This window comes from Delphinapterus leucas, chromosome 4, assembly GCF_059928025.1.
Source record: "Delphinapterus leucas isolate spDelLeu-1000000601 "Yukka" chromosome 4, BTC_Dleu_Yukka2, whole genome shotgun sequence".
Classification (NCBI taxonomy): Eukaryota; Metazoa; Chordata; class Mammalia; order Artiodactyla; family Monodontidae; genus Delphinapterus; species Delphinapterus leucas.
Window position 1 is genome coordinate 135,415,388 of NC_143132.1, and position 19,039 is coordinate 135,434,426.

The 19,039-nt window shown below is 44.5% G+C and overlaps 1 protein-coding gene across 1 annotated transcript in view; it reads right to left on the reverse strand.

The window, feature by feature from the left end:
* Positions 1–6,682: 6,682 nt before the first annotated feature.
* The window catches only part of BFSP2 (beaded filament structural protein 2), a 73,539-nt gene continuing 61,182 nt past the window's right edge, over positions 6,683–19,039 (reverse strand). Inside the window, exons 5-7 of the mRNA XM_022582472.2 lie at positions 15,634–15,765; positions 8,935–9,155; positions 6,683–6,973 (exon numbers count right to left, since the gene is read on the reverse strand). Of these exons, the coding sequence (XP_022438180.1) occupies positions 6,970–6,973; positions 8,935–9,155; positions 15,634–15,765 (357 nt within the window). The 3' untranslated portion in view covers positions 6,683–6,969. The remainder of the gene's footprint in view (positions 6,974–8,934; positions 9,156–15,633; positions 15,766–19,039) is intronic.

The following is a 19,039-nucleotide window of genomic DNA, read 5'->3' on the forward strand; positions in this document are numbered from 1 at the left end:
GGCTGAGGAACTGAAATTTAAAAAAAATTTTTTTTTAATTGGGATATAGTTGTTTTACAATGTTGTGTTTGTTTTTACTGTACAGCGAAGTGGAGTTCCCTGTGCTATATATACAGCAGGTTCTCATTAGTTATCTGTTTTATACATATTAGTGTATATATGTCAATCCCAATCTCCCAGTTCATCCCACCCCCCCCTTCCCCCTTGATGTCCATCTGATGTCCATCTTGTTCTTTACATCTGTGTCTCTATTTCTGCCTTGCAAACTAAAATGTTGTTTAATTTTAATTTAAAAATTGAAACAGTATAGAGTATTTGTCCTGTAAAACTTATAAGAAAAATTTGAAACATGTTTCATTTTTGATATTTATAGATTTAGAATTGATTTTGCAATTTATGTAATACCTCCTTAAACATGATATTAATAATTGGACACAAGAGTGAGTGGATTTACTCAACTTGGGCAGGTGTGGTTTTGAAATTAACATGCTTTTGCTTCAAAGTTACATGAACTCTTCTGAAAAAGGTGAATATAGGTGGTCAATATTGTTGTAAACATCAAAGGAAAACAATTTTTTGGCCCTCAATTCACTTACTGGAAAACTTTTAAGTATGTTTGGAACAACTTGGATTTGTAAATCTACTTTTTCAACTATAAATTTTATGAGAGCTAAATACAGATCAAGTACTTCTGATGAAAATTTAGTATCCAAATTGAGGTGGACTAGAGGGCTAAAATATAAGCCAGATTAGAAGATTTAGTACCCCAAAAGAATGCAAAATTTCTAATTAATAAATTGCATGCTGAAATGATAGGATTTTGGATATAATGAGATTAAGTAAAATGTTATCAAAATTAGTTTGACATATATACACCTGTCCCCCACTCCCTTTTAAAAATGTGACTATTAAAAATTTTTAAATGACATATGTGGCTTGCATTCTGTTTCTGTTGGACAGTGCTGATCTAGGTTATTTGAAGGCAGGTCCACATTTTGTACATCTCTGTATCCTTGGCACCTACCATGGTGACATGTAACAGGGCTGCATAAATGGTTATTGAGGAAGAGGATTTAATCTTGGAGTGAGTTTTCCACTACTGAGCATGATGGTTGCTCAGGTAAACTGCTAAGACTGAATTCCCAAAATAATGTGTAAAACCACTCTTTAACTTTCCCAGGACAGTGTATGACCCTGTATGTTTCTCCTACCTCTTTTCTCTTAGTCACCAGTAGCTAAATGATGAGGTGCTGAACCTACCACTAGTCTATTGATTCCTGCCACCCGCCCCCCCCCACCCCTATCCTGTGATTCCCTCTTAAAGCACCCAGAGCACCACTGGTTAGCAACAACTTGTACGCTTTTTTGCCAAGTATGCTTTTTAGTTTAAACTTGTGAACCTTGTTTATACATTTTTCCTGTTCAGGGCTTCAATAAGAAATTTCCCTGCACAAGACAAAACAAAACAAAACAAGCCAACAAAGTATCTATGACTTGTCCAAAGAAATTATGTAGTTTGTTGCTCACCCACTTTGCAAAATGCCTTCCCCTAAAATGCAACATGGGTTTTGTGTCCAATCCTAGAGCTACACTGAAAGCTTGACTCCCTGTGGTGTGAATTACTTTTCACTCTCAGGAGGAGCTGGAGAAAATGGAGTATTTCCTCTTGTGTATGACCAGGACAATGGGGCTTTTTGTTGACTCTGCAGCACAGCACATCTATGCTGGGATCTACTCTGGTTCCTGCTCAATCTATTGTTCAAAATAACCAGTCTATATGATCTAATTAAGCCAGTCGCTTCTGCGGAGAAAATAGTTTGCTTTATTTCATCACTCATCTAGCAGATTAATTTCTTGAACATGACTGGACCTGCCTGTGCTATTGTGTCAGGAGACGGAGTTTTCAATCAAGACTGGGCAAGGACATGGCCTGGGTCGCCCCTTCCTCTTCTTGTGTGTTGGAATATCCAAGCTAGAAATGCTGGACAAAACTTCATGTATTATTTGAGGTCCGGGGATATGAAGTATGGAGTGTTTCTGTCTGATATGATTAGGGCTGCCAGATAACTTTTTAGTAGACATATGTCTCAGACAATATGTGGGACATACTTCTGTTAAAAATTATTCTTTATTTATCTGAAATTCAGATTCAACTGGGCACCTTGTATTTTTATTTTCTAAGTCCAGGAACCCCAGATAAGATGCTAGAATTGCCCCAAAGAGGCACCATCCTCTTTTACCATTTCTCAAAACAAAAAGATTACGTGTTTATGAAAGGATATCTATAGCACGATAGCATCAAAAACAATAAAATACTTAGGAATACATTTAACCAGGGAGGTGAAAGATCTCTACAGTGAAAACTATAAGACACTGATGAGAGAAATCAAAGAAGACACAAAGAAATGGAAAGGCATTCTGTGTTCATGGATTAGAAGAATTAATATTGTTAAAATGTCTATACTACTCAAAGCCATTTAGAAATTCAATGCAATTCCTATCAAGATTCCAATGGCATTTTTTACAGAAGTAGAAAAAACACTTCTAAAATTTACATGGAACCACAGAAATCCTGAATAGTGAAAACAATCCTGAGAAAGAAGAACAAAGTGGGAGACATCACACTTCCCGATTTCAAGCTATAGTAATCAAAACAGTATGATATTGGCATAAAACAGCCACATAGACCAATGAAACAGAACTGAGAGCCCAGAAATAAACCCACACATATATGGTCAACTAGTATTTGACAAGGGAGCCAAAAATACTCAATGAAGAAAACACAGTCTCTTCAATAACTGGCAAAATTGGATATTCACACATAAAGCAATGAAACTAGATTCTTATCTTACACCACTCACACAAATTAACTCAAAATGGATTAAAGACTTAAATGCAAGATGGAAACCCATAAAAGTCCTCAAAGAAAACATAGGAAAAAAGCTCTTTGACATGGGTCTTGACAAATGATTTTTTGGATGACACCTAAAGTACAAGAAACAAAATAAAAAGTAAACAAGTGGGACTACATCAAACTGAAAAGCTTCTGTGCAGCAGAAGAAACAATCAACAAAAGAAAAGACAACCTACGGATTGGGAAAAAATATTTGCAAACTATACGTCTGATAAGGGGTTAACATCCAAATTATAATAAGGAACTCACACAACTCAATAACAAAAAAACCAAATAACCCAATTAAAAAGTGGGCAAAGGGCATGCAAACATTTTTCCAAAGAAGATATATGAATGGCCAACAGGTAAGTGAAAAGATGCTCAACATCACTAATCATTAGGAAAATATAAATCAAAATCACAGTATGTTACCTCATGCCTGTTAAAATGGTTAGCATCAAAAAGACAAAAGATAGCAAATGCTGGAGAGGATGTGGAGAAAAGGGAACCCTTGTAGAATTGTAAATTGGTACCATCGCTATGGAAAACAGTGTGGAGTTTCCTCAAAAAATTAAAAATAGAACTGCCACATCATCCAGCATTTCCACTTCTGGGACTATATCCAAAGGAAATGAAAACACTATGTGAAAGAGATATCTGCACCCCCATGTTCATAGCATCATTACTTACAAAAGCCAAGGTATGGAAACAACCTAAGTGTCCATTGATGGATAATGGATAAAGAAGTTGTAAGATTACACACACACATACATACACACACACACATGCACACACACACACACACACACAGTGAATACTATTCAGCCATTAGAAAGAACGAAATCTTGCCATTTGTCATAACGGATGGAATTCGAATGCGTTATACCAAGTGAAGTAAGTCAGACACGGAAAGACAAATACTGTATGATCTCACTTATATGTGACACCTTAAAAATAAAAAAAACAACTCATGGAAAAAGAGATCAGATTTGTGGTTACCAGAGGTAGGGGGTAGGGGGAGGGGAAATTGGATGAAGGTGGTCAAAAGGTATAAACTTCTAGTATATGATAAATAAGTACTAGGGACGTAACATACATGATGCTATAGTTAGCATGATGATTATGGTTAACACTGCTGTATGGTATAGATGAAAGTTATTAAGAGAATGAATCCTGGGCCTCCCTGGTGGCGCAGTGGTTGAGAGTCCGCTGCCGATGCAGGGGACGCGGGTTCGTGCCCCTGTCCAGGAAGATCCCACATGCCGTGGAGCGGCTGGGCCCATGAGCCATGGCCGCTGAGCCTGCGCGTCCGGAGCCTGTGCTCCGCAACGGGAGAGGCCACAGCAGTGAGAGACCTGCGTACCGCAAAAAAAAAAAAAAAAAAAAATAAGAGTGACTCCTAAGGGTTCTCATCACAAGGAAGAAAAATATTTTTGCTCTCTATTTAAGATAATGGATGTTAACTTATTGTGGTAGTCATTTCACAATATATCAAATCATCATTCTGTATACCTTAAACTTATACAGTGTTGTATGTCAATTTTATCTTAATAAATCTGGAAAAAATATTTGTGTGCTATTTGGAGATAATCAGAGACCAGCATGGTGCTTGACGATTCCTGTTGAATCATCTTACCGAAACCAACAGAGATCAGATCTGAATGTCTATGTTCATGTTTCCTACGATAAACTGAATTATGCGAAGGGGTTGTGCAAAGTGTAACGTGCTGCTCTGCCTGCTTTGCTTTGTTTCTCCTTTTATGTGCACATGTGAACTCCTCAAAGAGATTGTAAACCCACCAGCGCAGAAACTGTCTCTTCTTTTTACTGGGATCCCCAAAGTCCAACAGAATGTCTGGGCACCAGCAGGTGCTTGGAAGTGTCATAGGTGATAATGAAGGTGAGACTTAAGGACTTTGGTCTGAAATCCAGTGGATGTTCTAGCAATCTCAGTGGGAGTTTACACTGTGCTCCAGGAGCCAGGCCAGAGGCCAGTGGAATTCGTTACCTCGTCTGGAAATACAGCCTGTCTGCGCTTTCGGAGGAGTCCGTCGGGAGCCCTTCTCTGGTCTGCCCCAGAACAAACACTCTGTCCTTGAGACCAGCACAAGCAGCATCCTCCCTGCCACCTGTCAGTGAACTGCCTCCAGAGTGTAATTGTACTGGATGTTGTAAGAGGGAGTCTGAGTTAAATGAGGCCCCAGAGGAGTCAGGGGGTCAGCAGTGCCTTTTCTTACCTGTTAATGAAGCCTCATTAGAAACAGCAAGAAACTGTGCTGAGAACTGGAAGCACCAGTCTGCTGGGCTCTCCCTGCCAAAGGATGATTAACTTAATGGTTTAAGGCAGCTGCTCTTTGAGATTACGGAACCAAGGAGACCAAGTGTGTGCGGTCCGGCACAGCGTGCGTCTGGTGGAAACTCAGGAGGGTGTGCAAATCCATTCTCCCCTTCCTCCCGTGGCTGAGACAGCTTCCAGGTTCTGGAAAATGCACAGCCATTCAGACACAGAAGTACCTCCTTCTGAGGCCCTCCAGCTGTGTTTAGGTTAGGGATTCAGGTCTTGGCTGGGGGGCAAAAATTCACTGTAACAAGCAAGAAAGAAAAGAAACAGACCTCAGTGAATGGGCATTTGATATAGCCAGGCGCACACTCTCTCTTCTGGGGAGGCCCTGGTACCCAGTGTTTCAGTCGTGGGCACCCCTGGGGTGTGCAGCTGCAGAGGGGATTGGTGCTTTGCTGAAATGCAGCATTAGGTGGTGTCTTGATGATTTCTGTGCCTCAGACAACAGAGGGAATTGTGCGAAGGTGCCATACAAACTGTAAATAGCTGTCCTGCCCACGGGACTTATTATTACAATTTCTTTGATCCTGGAAGCCAAAAAGGGAAAGCAGCTGGAGCAATTTCAACCGGGAGACCTAATGTCTTGCCTTGCTTCTCTTTCCAGCTTTCTTAAGAGTAAATAAGATTTCATTTGTTTATGTCGGCCTTAGCTATTTGGAAGCCCAGGTACTGAGGGAGGGTGTCTTCCAATGTGCCCATATTGGACACATCGTTCTGTCTGGATTAGCAGCTTACATGAGGACAGAGACTCAGCTTGGATATTCTGGTCTGCAGTTCTGTGTGACAGGTGGACTGACAGAAGCTTGGGGGAAGAATTGAGAACTTAAGTCTGGGCTGCGTGTGTGTGGTTTTGGAGGCATGCGAGACTGCGCTAGGACACAGGTGGTGGTTTCAGTTTTAATCAGAAGGCCGGGGGGTCTTGGCTGGGTATGTGGCGGATTCATGAACTATATTTGGCTGGCCTGGGCCCTGAGAGGGCTGGGGAAGGACCCTTGAAGTATATTCTGAGGCTGCAAGTGTAGGCAACCACAGCCTAATTCATCCCCCACAGATTTAAACTGAAGCTCCATTTAAGCTGATCGAGAAGTGCTCTGACAACAGCAGGGAAGTGGATGTGTCTGTGCATTACTACCCACGAAGAGCACGTTAAAGACACCCAAATACTTTGTGATGCCTGTGGTTATGATACACACAGACCCCCTCTGTAGCAAGAACATTGTTTTTGCCTCCAGTGGTGGCAATCTTGCCTGCCACGAGCACAACTCTTGCCCAAGAAGCACATTTATGTTGATAAACCCAAGAGCAGCTGACCCTTGAACAACAAGGAAGATGGCGTTACGCTCAGGGACCCTTCCAGAAGCCTTTAAGAATGGCCCCATGAGGAAAGGCCAGGCAGGTAAAGTGATATCCATCTCCATCCGACAGTGGATTGAACAAGGTGGGCAGACTGGAAGCCACACATGAAGCATTTATTTGGAGAGGGGCAAGGGAGGTTGCTCAAGCTACAGACTATTTGAATTCAGGCAGCAGGACACTCTCCACTTCCAGGAAGCTTTTCAGCTCAAGCTGAGCCAGCTGGGGAATCCAGCAGGGAATCCAGCTTGGGATGGGGGTGAGGAGGGTGAGGGAAGATGCGGGTTGTGGGGTGTGAGGGGGTGGGGACTCCTCAAGGAACTTCGCTGGTCACTCGGTGAGGAAGGTAGCATTTTCTTCATGAAAAGAGGGTGTTTCTCCATTAGCTGAAACAAACAAACAAAACCCAAAAAACACATTTGAGTGAGACAAGCAATGGATGATGAAAATTAGTAAAGAAATCACAACAGAATTATACGAAAGGCAGGTGTCTCATGGAAAGAATTTGGCCTTTGGAACAAGACAGTTTGGCTTTCAAATCCCACCTCCATGGTAGTTAGCTGTGTGACCTTGGGCAAATGATTGAAGCTCTCTGAGGTTTCGTTTCCTGGCTGTAAAGTGGGGATAATGATGTAGTTCTGGCAGGGTTTTGTGGAGAAATGACGATAACATAGAGCTTAAGACTGTGCTGGCACATAGCAGGCACTCACTGGATGGAGTCCTTATATTCTTGAAGTAAATTCAGTCTATCTTGTTACTTTTTGGATTTGTTTAATACGGTTTTGTGTAGTCAGATATTCATAGGCATCTGAAAAAATTCGCTTTGTTACAAACATCTAGCTTTTATAATCAACAGAAATCAGTCCAATAAAAAGACAGCTGGAAAGGAGCTGGATGACATGTTTTTGTTTGAAAGAGCAAGGGTTAGGTTGCTTCCAGGTGGCCCTCTTGCCTTCTGAGAAAGGGATGGTACAGAGCACACTGGAGACCCAGGAGACCCAGGCTCTGGTCGAGCTCTGCCTCTTCCTCCTATTTTGATCACTGGCAAATCCTTTTCTGCTCTGGCCTTCTTATTCTCTCTGGAATCAGGAGGGGTTGTACTACGTAATTGATAAGTTGTCTCTTAGAGCTGCTATTCTACTATGTATTCTCTTCCTCATTCAATGTATGCCACAGAAGGGACCTTGGAGGGCAATATGACGATACAGAATTGTGATAAAGGCTTCAATTTCCTTAAAAAGCTGGCAAGGAAGCTAAGCCCCAAGACTCATGCATATGCCACAGGAATCCTTACCCATTAAAAAAAGACTACATATGTATGTGTATACACATATATGTGTATACATATATGTATATATACCACATACACACATATATATACATAGACGTATACATGCCATTCCCAACCTGTTGCCTCTCTCCAGTATGGAGGCTGGAAAAGCTAAATAGTTGCTTTCCCAGCATCCCTTGCAGGTAGGTCTGGTCATGTGAGATAGAAGGAAAAGTCTGTTGGAGCCTCCCCAAAACATTTTTCCTTCGCTGAAAACAGGAGTGAGCCATACAGGGAAAAGCCTTTCTGCTGTTTCCTCTTGCCTCCCCTTTTCTGGCCATGCATGATGTCTTGTTATGATGTCTGGAGCTGTGGTAGGCATTTGGCAATTGGGGGTGACAAAGATGAAGACAGGGATGGTGTATCAGAAGGATGAAATGAGCTTGGGACCTGACTGACATCACGGAGCAGCCTGGCCTACCTCATTTCTGGAACTCTTAGGTAAACATGGTTTATGCCCTTGCTGCTCAAAGTGTGGTCTGTGGACCAGCAGTATAGGCGTCACCTGAGAGTTTTGTCAGAAATGCAGAATTTCAGGCCCCACCTCAGACCTTCGGAAATAGAATCTGCATTTTAAAAAGATGCCCAGGCTTGGCATGTTTTGAGTGCATATTAAAGTTTCACGAGCATTAGTTTATAGCTACACTAATTAGGTTTTATTACAGGCAGCTGAAAGCACTCCTAACTGCCACCATGTATGGTAGGAAGTATGCATGAACACATATAGGTATGTCTGTGGTGTGTGGCTGTATGTCTGCATCTATGAATGCATACAAACATCCACACATATACGTATACATACATAAGTACATAATATATTTTTGTCTATATATTTGCATATACATGAATAGAAAAATCCTGGAAGGACACAGGCTGTGGGAGTGGGGCTGGGTGTTGGGAAGTTTGGGAGGTGATTTCTCCTTTTTACACTAATTACTTCTATATTGTTTGAAAAAGTGTCTAGTTTAAACCCAAGAGTATCTACTCCTTTCCTAACAAAGCCGAGCAGAGACGCACCTGCTCTCCTCGCGGTCCAGCAGCGCATGGTAGGATGCCACGTCCCGCTGCATCTGGCACTTGTGTGCCAGCAGGTGCTCGCGGGCCTGCAGATGCTGCTCTGCCTCTGTGCGCATCTCCCTGAGCTCCGCCTCCAGCCTGCTGACCACGGCGCCCAGGTTCTGCAGCTCGATGTCGTGCCAGTGCTTGGCATCGTGCAAGGTGTTCTCCAGGCCTCGTTTCTACAAGAGAGGGAATATGGTCCAGACCCAAGGCCGATGGGCAGGGCCTTGGAAGAGGGAGATGGACAGAGCAGTGGGAGGGGCTGGCATCGGCCTGGTCTTTCTGTTTCTCCCAGGACGATGACCTTGACAGGCTGACGTGGCTCAGTGGGGAAGTAATGAATCCTCCTGGGGAGGCCAGAGTCTTGCTTAGTCTGATTCACTGATCCTTCCAACAGGGGTGGAGGTGGGGAGGGAGAAGAGGAAGAAGGAGGGGGAGAGAGACAGGAACCGGAGAGCCGGATGAGAGAGAATGATGAGAGAAGAGGCAGATGAGTGAGAGAGAGAATGAGAGAGGACAAGTGAGAGAGAGAGAGAGAGAGAGAGAGAGAGATTCTCACACACACACACACACACACACACACACACACACACACACACACGAGGCAGTTTGCAGGTGTTTTTTCTTCGTGAACCGCCACCGCCTCCTGCATTCCTCCCAGATTCCCACAGTCAGAACAAATGTCTCTGGCCTCTACACACTCACTGTGGTTTTTTAGTGTTTTAGTAGCACATCTTGCTAGTTCCTCTGCCCCTTGCTGCCCATTCGCCCCCTCCTCTACCTGAGCTGTGCTGTGCAGGTTGGTCTCTACTCCACTCGCAGCTTGGTCATCTCTGTGGATGACTCCTGTGTTGATGCGTCCAGCACAGATCTCTCCCCCAAGCAGACTCGGTACTGAGGTTCTTACCGGAAATATATGCAGGCCATGGGCCCTATTCAAATCAAGGTGTCCGAAATGGAGCCATCGGCTTCCTTTGGAACCTGCTGGCCCCCCCTCTCCTGTGCTCCAGCTGGTGAACCCACATGAGATACAAACCGGGGAAAGATATGGCCCTGATCCTGCTTCCCTCCCAAATTCAGTCATTACTGAGTCCTACCTCTTGTACATTCGGAAACATTTTCCCATACGTGCCCCCTCTTGTCCAGCCACCAATGCCCCAGATCGATTCTTATCACCTCTCACCTGGGGTAACCTCCATGGCCTCCTAGCTCATCTCCCTGCCTGTGGTTCCTCTCCCTCTGTATCCCCCCACAGCAGCCACAGTGTGCTGTCTAAAGTCCAAATCTGGGCTTGTATCTCCCCTTCTCCTCACCTGGCTGACTCCTATTCACCCCACGTCCAAGCTCAAGGGTTACATCTCCTAGGAAGACTTCCTTGATGCCCTCTTGCCTCTGACACCACCAGGCTGGGTTAGGGTGTCCCTCCTCTGGGTTTCGCAGCTACCCAAGCACGTGCATGCCCTTGAACTTATCATAGCGGGCTGAGCTTCTTAGGGGCGTGTCTGCTCTAGCAGATGCTGAGCTCTTTGAGAGCAGGAACCTAGTCTCTGTAACCCCAGCGACAGGACAGGGCCTGGCACAGAATAGGGGTGTGTGTGTGTGTTGCCCAAGTGACAGCAGTTTTATTATGGTGCACTTATTGCCCTATCTGTCTCCCCACTGGACTGAAACTTTCTTCTCATCTTCCCATATACCAAGCCCTGCAAACTGTAGGGCTGACCAATAAAAAAATGGTATGCCCCTCTCTTTAACATCTTTTAGTAGTAGTAATTATGTAGTTCTATAATTTAGCATCTGGCTTTTTATTTTATATAACACATAAGAAACAAATAAATATCTTTCTAAATTGGACTGAGTCAAGTCTTGATGAAACAAGTTTCTATACCCTTTTTTGACCACTGTGGCTGAAATAGAAGACTCTTGGTCATGATGTCATCTTGAATCATGGCTGCTGTTAAGCAGGGGCCACCATATTATCTTATTTAAATCTTCCCATTTCCATAGGATATGAGGAAGTTGAGTCAGATTCCCATCCTAGGTATGTCTACAGGTGGCAAAATGTGATTAGTGGAAATAAATCTAGATCAGTGTCTGGTCTGGTTATTATTTTGCTGGTGAGATCTGAAAACCCCTCCATGGCAGTGAGGATGCAGAAATGGTCACCTGGACTTTGAGAATCATTCGTTCCAACCTCTCTGGGTTTTCTCCCTTTGTTTATCAGGGAACTGCTTGGTTTGTGAGTGGTGGTTGTTGACATTGGACCTGTAACATCTGTGATTTGGAAAAAGCTTTCATGGAATCAGGTTTGGATCACCTGTCTATAGTTTTTGCCCTGTGTACGTGGTGACTTTTCCATGTGGCTTGGGGTTTTTCGCTGAAGACTTAGGACCCACTGCCCAAGGTGGGTTCATGGGAACACCTATCAGAGGTGCCACGTCTTTTCCATTCCACCCTTAGAGTCCAAGTCAAGCTTCTGCGCCTATGTCCCTGACATCTTGACCTGGTTCTCACAGAGATGCCTGTGCTTGAGTCTCTATGATCAGCCACTGCTGTGGGTCTCCTGCCCCGGCCCACTCACGACACAGCACCAGCAAGCAAACTGAGATCACAAAAGCATGCTTACTCTTGTCTCTAGAGATCTGAAGGGACTTCCTTAAATTGTTAAGCCCTCCGGAAAGTAAAATAGTGACCTTCTGTGATTTCTGGGCTGAATTCCATTCCTGGTCTGAGTTGACTGAACACAGAGCTCAGGGGCCCTCAGACACCATTATTGATGCCTGGCTGCCGCTATAAACAGTGCCTTGTTGGCAAAGGAGCTGAAAATGTCACCAGCTCGGCTATCTGAGACTTACATAGCTTTGAGGGCCTGTGTGTGCACAGGTTGCTGTGACTGAGGGTAGCAGGATGGCTGGATGAACTCTGCCATGTCGGAAAGCCGTAGACGTGTGTGCTACCTGTTCTGGCTCATCTGTGTTCCTGACCTTGCCTGCAAGGCCCAGCGACCAGAACTCTGATCTACTAGAGCCACAGGGGACAGAGGCAGCCCATCCTGGGTTCCGAGCCCAGCCAGCACGTCACTGCTCCATCTTCTGGTTGGGGGGTGAGTTCTTGTCCTATTTGTTCCAATAGTCAGGACCATGGGGTTTAGGTGTGGTGATCAGATGATGCCAACTTGGGGCTACTATACTAGAGGTTATAATAATAATTTTATAATGATAATTAATAACAGATACCATTTATTGACTCTGTGCCGGGCATGGTGCTAAGGGCTTGACCTGCATTATCTAGTTAATCATGCCAATGACTTTATGAGGAAAATTCTATGATGGTTCAGTGGTTGATCACGTTTCCAAAGGCAGCTGCAACAATGATCTCCAACCCACCTGCACTTTCTCTCCGTGATTTTGCCACTGTCTCATCAAGAGGCAGATTCCTGTGGAATCTGGGCTGGTCTGTGACTGCTTTGACAACAGAATGCTGCATAAATGATATTCGGGGACTTTCAAGCCCAGGTGTTAAGAGGCCTGGTACGTTCTGTGTGCACCCTCTGAGGGAAGCCAAATGCCATGTCCAACAATGTAAGACTGCCATGATACGAGGAAGTCAAAGCTAGGTACGTGCAGAGGCCACGTGGAGAGAGAAAAAGAGATGCAGAGCTGAGGCATTGGGCATGTGAGCTGAAGCAGCCATTCTTGGGCATTCCAGCCCCAGCAGATGCCACATGGGATGGAGAAAAGCCATCTCTGCTGAGTGCTCCCTAAATTGCTGAATAAATGAACAAATGATTTCCTGTTGTCCTAAGCCACTAACACAGCAGATGGATGTGATAACCAAAATAGATCCTCACTGTACAAGGGAGAAAACGGCATCTTCGGGAGGTCACACAGCTAGTGAGTAGAGGAGCCAGGATTCAAGACTCCAGGGTCTGAGTGTCCGTCCCGAACTCCACAGGACAGCCACTGTCTAGTGCATGATAGAGCCAGAGAGCTCTGCTCTCTACTTATGACTCGTGTTAGTGGGCAAATCCCTGAACCACAGTTTTCTCTTCGGCAAAATGGGATGCAGTCACAGTCTACCCTACTTAATGTTTCCATGAAGCTCTGATGAGAGATTGCAGGTGAGCATGCTCTTATTACTGTTTCTATCACTTTGAAGAAATTGTGTTTTGGGCACTGTACCAAGTGCTTTGGGGACATAAAACTACTTAGACATGGTCCCTGCCCTCCAGGAGTTAATGTGAGTTCAGTGCATGAGCTGATATAACCACATGAACCAGGGGCTCTGAGTGTGAGTGGGTGGCAGGTGGGAGGGATCACCCCAGCTCTGGAGTCAGGGTCTAGGCTTCACGGTGGGTGTGGCACTTCGGTGAGCTCCACCTCACCTGTGCCCACGGTGTGGATGACAGGAGCAGGTAGAGGAGGCAGAGTCGGGGGAGGAGTCTCCTTCTAGACATGGGAGAACATATCCAAGGGCTCAAGTGTAGGAAAGCAAAGGCTGAGTTCTGGGCATTAAAATGAAGCCGGAGTTGGGTGGTATTGGAAGGTCTGGCAAAGGAAGACTTTCTATTTTACCCACAGGCAATTCCAGGCGGTGGGGACACTGATAAAGCAGGAGAGAGGGGACAGTAGATAGAGGAATGGCCCAGATGGTGCAACAGGGGACAGGTGGAGTCTATTGAAGGGAGGAGAGGGTGGATAAAGCTTCAGAGATATTTTGAGGTGGGAAATGGAAGCCAGAGACCGCAAGTTGGAGGACATTCATCTTCTCTGCAGAACAGTGCTGGTGACAGCATCTGCCAAGGGGCAGAGCTAAGGGCGGGCTGGGGGCGTGTGAGGATGGAGACTGCTGGAGCATCCGCTCTGGGGAACACAGGAAGTATCCCTGCTTTTTTCTGTCATTTGTGTACTGGTTTTCTTTTACCAATCAGGTGATGAGCGTTTAGAAGACAGGAAACATATAATTCTTGATGGCCTCTCCCAAGTCTAAGGGAGGGCTCAGCACGTAGTAGGCTCCCAATACATGTGTGTGCAGTATGAGCTGGGTGATGTGCACCAGCTACTTAGGCTGCAATTTCTCCAGGCTTTGTTTTTGATGATGTGGCTTGAGGATACATCCCTCACCTTTTGCCTGGAACTTTCTATCACCAGAAGAGTTGTAATTTTGGCAGCCACGAGGACATCTGGGGGAGAAATGGCAACCTCTTAACTGTGTCTAAAGCAACTGCATTCCCGACATTAGGATGTTTATCAAGGGTTATGGCAGGTGAATAAAAGTGATTAGCATAAAATCCACATAACACTGAACAACGCAATCTCTTTCAGACAACTTTTTAGTTAAAGTAGCAGTGATTTAGGCTGTAGTTTCCTGATCTTTCTCACCTCAGATCCTTTCCTCACACCCCCTTGCACTGACCCAGATCCCATCAGAGGACGACTTGGAGAAAAGTGGAGCAATGAGACGTGTGTCATGTTGTAGCAAGACTGAGCATCTTCCCTGAGCCGACTGGGCACCATGTGACCTTGTTGCCGAGGACAACGGACCAAGTGAACTGAAGACCCTTGAAGGAAGGGAACTGGGGGTGATGGGATGATCTTGGCAGTAGGCAGAGGAAAAGTTGTTTCTGAGGGGAACCAACTAGAGCAAATACTTGAGCTAACTTGGTGGCAGGCTGTGGCTAAAGCAGGAGGTGGGGCTGGCGGTTTGTGATGGAGCTGTCATGGGTGGCAATACTGAGATGAGGTGTATGGGGCGGGTGGAAGAATGAGTACCCAAATAGCCCAGGACTTGAGGCTGTTGGGAGAGAGGGGCTTCTTGGGCCTCAACGACGTCCAGACTACCTCAGCTGCACAGGGATTATACAACCCAACACCTTCGTGCACTCTGGTGTGTACGAACACCTGTGGTTTGATTCAGTACACATGGCCCCCTGGAGGCATCCAGGAGGAGCCGTGCTTGACCCTAACAGAACTTCAGTCCACTCCAGAGATCAGAAGGTGGATTACTGTATTATTAATAATCATTTTAACTAATAATTAATAATGCAAGAGATCCGTCCACAAACCACAGTGAGTCTGAAGAGCTAGCTAGCTTACTAGTTTTGCTTGGGTTCCCCAGAAGCACAGCCAGACACAGGGATCCTGGTACATGCCAATAATTAAGGAGTTCCTTTCAGGAAAAGGGGGAGAAGGAAAGCAGCTCAGGGCAATGTAAAGTGTTAAGCCAGGAGGTGGTCTTGGCTGGACTGTGGCTACAGCCTGACCCCTTGGAGAGCTCTGGAGTGTGGATTACAACACAGAGCAGAGTCCACTTTGAAGCAAGTGGTCTGGGCTTTTAAACCCCACTGTCAGTCAGTCATTGGCCAATGGCTGAGGACTGGGGGGGCACGCCTACCATCCTAGGCCAGGTCTTCTTTTTGGCAGAGGGCAAGTCTCTGGGCATCTGTGGCGTCAGCAGCCAACAGTCATGGCAGCAGCCTGGTGAAGGGGATTTCACTGGGGCACTAACTGTGTCTACTACATTTGTCATTTGGTATCGGTTGATCCTTTGCAGGCCTCAAAACTCATGTGCTGTGAGATGGGAAACCCATATGACTACAGTTAGACAGTTGAGAGTAAAACTTCACGCAGGAAAGGCCAAGGCTCTTCCTGGCGCACTCACCAGGGCCCGTAAGGATTCCGTCTCAGCCTGCAGGCTCTGGATTTGGCAGGAAGTGTTGTGCACCTCCACCCTGAGGGCAGCAGCCAGCTTCTCTTCCTGGGTCTGGGCCCTGCGGGCCACCTCCGTCTGTTGCTGTGGAGAGGCAGGGGTGAGCAGGGGGAACCGGGGCCTGAACCCGTCCTTCCCTCTTATCTTCTCCAGTCACCACTCTGCAGCCTCTAACTCAGAGGAAACAGCCATTTGATTTAAAAATCGCTCTTTTTCTATTGGCGCTCACACCAGCTTGTATTCCAACATTTATTTAATTTGAACATATAATGCATACAAATGGAATAAAATTCAAAAGATTTTCTAAAGGATATATAGTAGAAAGTCTCCTTTTCTTCCTGTGCCCTACTTACTTTGTTCTCCTGTTTCTAGTTTCTCATATCTCCTTCCAGAAATATTTCATATATTTATAAATAAATGCATATGAGCATCCCTCCTTGCTTTGGTACTTAACATATTTTTAGAAATTTTTCTATAGCAGTATATATAGATCACTTACATTTTTTTTAAGGGCTGCATGGTAATGCCTTGCTTGGAAGTACTATGATTATTTGGAAGTTCCCCACTGATGGACACTTAGCTTGTTTCCAGTCTTGGCTTATTATGAACAATGATGCAGTCCCTCATTTTCCATACATGGGAGGATCTCTGAGGGGTAAATTCCTGTAGTGGAACTGCTGAATCAAAAACGTAGGCATTTGTGGACTTCCCTGGTGGCTCGGTAGTTAAGAATCCGCCTGCAATGCAGGGGACACAGATTTGAGCCCTGGTCCAGGAAGATCCCACATGCCACGCAGCAACTAAGCCTGTGAGCCACAACTACTGAGCTTATGTGCTGCAACTACTGAAGCCCACGAGCCTAGAGCCCGTGCTCCGCAACAAGAGAAGCCACCACAGTGAGAAGCCCACGCACTGCAATGAAGGGTAGCCCCTGCTCGCCGCAACTAGAAAGCCCGCGTGCAGCAATGAAGACCCAACATAGCCAAAAAGAAATAAATTTTAAAAAATAAAAAAAAAAGGAGCATATGGCCCTGAGGGTCAGAGCTGGGATTCAAGCCCAGCAGCCGACCCCAGTGCTGTGCTCTTAACAACCAGTACTTAATGCTGCCGATTCCACCAATGCCTCAACTTAAGACCCTCCAAATTAGAGCTGTCTCCCTCAAAGAGAAGGTGGATCCCTCTAAAATACCCTCATGGTTCACCAAGTCCTGTGATCAGTAGCCCGGTTTTTCTTCCTCCCTCTGGGGCCGGGGCCTGGCCAGATGGGCTGTGTGGGAGAGGGGTACCCTGGCAGACAAATGGAGTCAGAGTGGCCAGGGGCAGCCGTGAGCTGAAGCTGGCTCCTAAAAGCTCACAAAAGCCAAGTGTTAAAGTTTCAGGAATTTTGTGATCTGGTTGTTATGTAGCCATCATTCAAAATTAGATTATATCAAGTTACAATCAAATAAGTTATATGAAAAAGGGTAATAAATACATCACTGGCTAATTATTTTGCATTTTATCATTATCTATGCTACTGAGGTAATTTACATCAATGGTACTTGCGTGGTAGAAATAACACATAATGCTGTGCTCCAGCACATCTCTTCCCAACTTTGTGTTCATTTACATCATGTTAGTAGTTTGAAATCAACCATGGTGAGAGTATTTACACCATGGAAACTGGCAAACACTCCAAATCAGGGGTTGAATTATTGTTTTGTTGATTGTCCAGATTTAAGAAAGGGATGCAGAAAATGTTAATAATGCAGATTAAACTTAAAAGTGGGTCATGTCTGTAGCTATTGTACTGGGAATGGCACAAAAATTAGAGGGACTATTCTTCCAGTATATGAAAATTATCATGTGATTCACAAAGAAATCACTCACAATGCTGATGAATGAACTCATCCAAATATTAATCAAAATTCATAGCAGAGCTATCCTCATTCATCATTGATGTGAGTGACTATTTGCTTAACCAGATATTAATAATCAAGCATTTTTCTGTAATCTGACTTTGTGACACTATTGTTGATGACAGAATTGTAAAAATGGCTGGTGGATTTCGCAAGAAATAGCAAGTCACACTGAAGCTATAGATGCAAATGGAAGAGCAAAGTATTTTATCTTAAAGTGTGTTATTTCTAAAATTACATAAAGAAAACATCAACAGAAACTTTCATGTTACCTTTTAGGTAGTGTTATGAATTTGACTGGCACATGAAAACATATGTTTACATTTCCTTGCAGAGAGCAGCTGGGAAACATCACCAGCACAGGATGGGTAAGAGCCAGGCATGAGGGGAAGTCCAGTCCCACGGAGGCATGTTTTAAAGCCTTGGTGGGCATGTCTGGGGTAAAGCTGCTGGCCAAGGCCATAGCCCTGGCACTGAATGAACTGTCCCTCCTCTCGACCCAGATAATGTACTCGGTAGTTCAGTGGCGCACACTGGTCTCTGGAGAGATGAATCCCCAGGTCTTAGTTTTATTGGCAAAATGCTGTACCCAAGTGTTTCCCAAATATTCTTGGACAACCAGCATGGTTTGTCATATATCTGCATACTAATTCAAACTGTTTTTATTTGAAACAATTCACTTTTTCTTTGTAAATAAGTGTCTTTAAAATGTAAACTACAGTTAAGTTCTCAGATTTTAAAGTGTGTCAGCATCAACTGGGGGACCTTGTGAAAATGCAGATTCTGAATTCAGGAGATCCTGAGTGGGCCCCAGGAATCTGCATTTAAAACTTCCACGTGATGCCTGGTTCACGGAAGCAAAGTTCTAGATTGCTACAGAAACTGATAAAACTGTATTATTTGCCATAGATAAAAGATAACTGAAAAAAAAATCAATAAAATTAAACCAACCACTGTATTATATTCTAGCAAATGTCGCTTGCCAAGCTGCTGAGTCTCAAAGCTGGCTTTCTCTTTGTTGAAAGGCAAAATTAATAAGTATAAGAGAAGTGTTAATGATGCCCCAGCACCAAATGGAAAATTTCTTGCACCATTTTTAAATTAAGATGGAAAGAGAAAAAGAAATTAATTTGGTCACTGTGGGTTTCAGTTTTGTTTTATATCACGTCCCAGACCTTCTCAAATCAGCTTGCCACAAATGATACTTGCCCTTCATCTGGGGACAGTTAATTGTTTTAACTCACCTAAAAGTATTACATGTTCTTCTCCAATGGCTTTTTAGATTTATGTTTTCTCGTTATTATAATAACTCCTGTTTCCATTTCAACCCAACGCCTACAGATTTCTCCTCACAGACCAAATAGGAGGTGTGTGGTTCTAGCTCCTGAGCATGGGAAGGGAGGATTGATCTGTCGTTCAGTGTCATTGCTGGGATGTGTGCTGAGGTTCAGATATGTTGG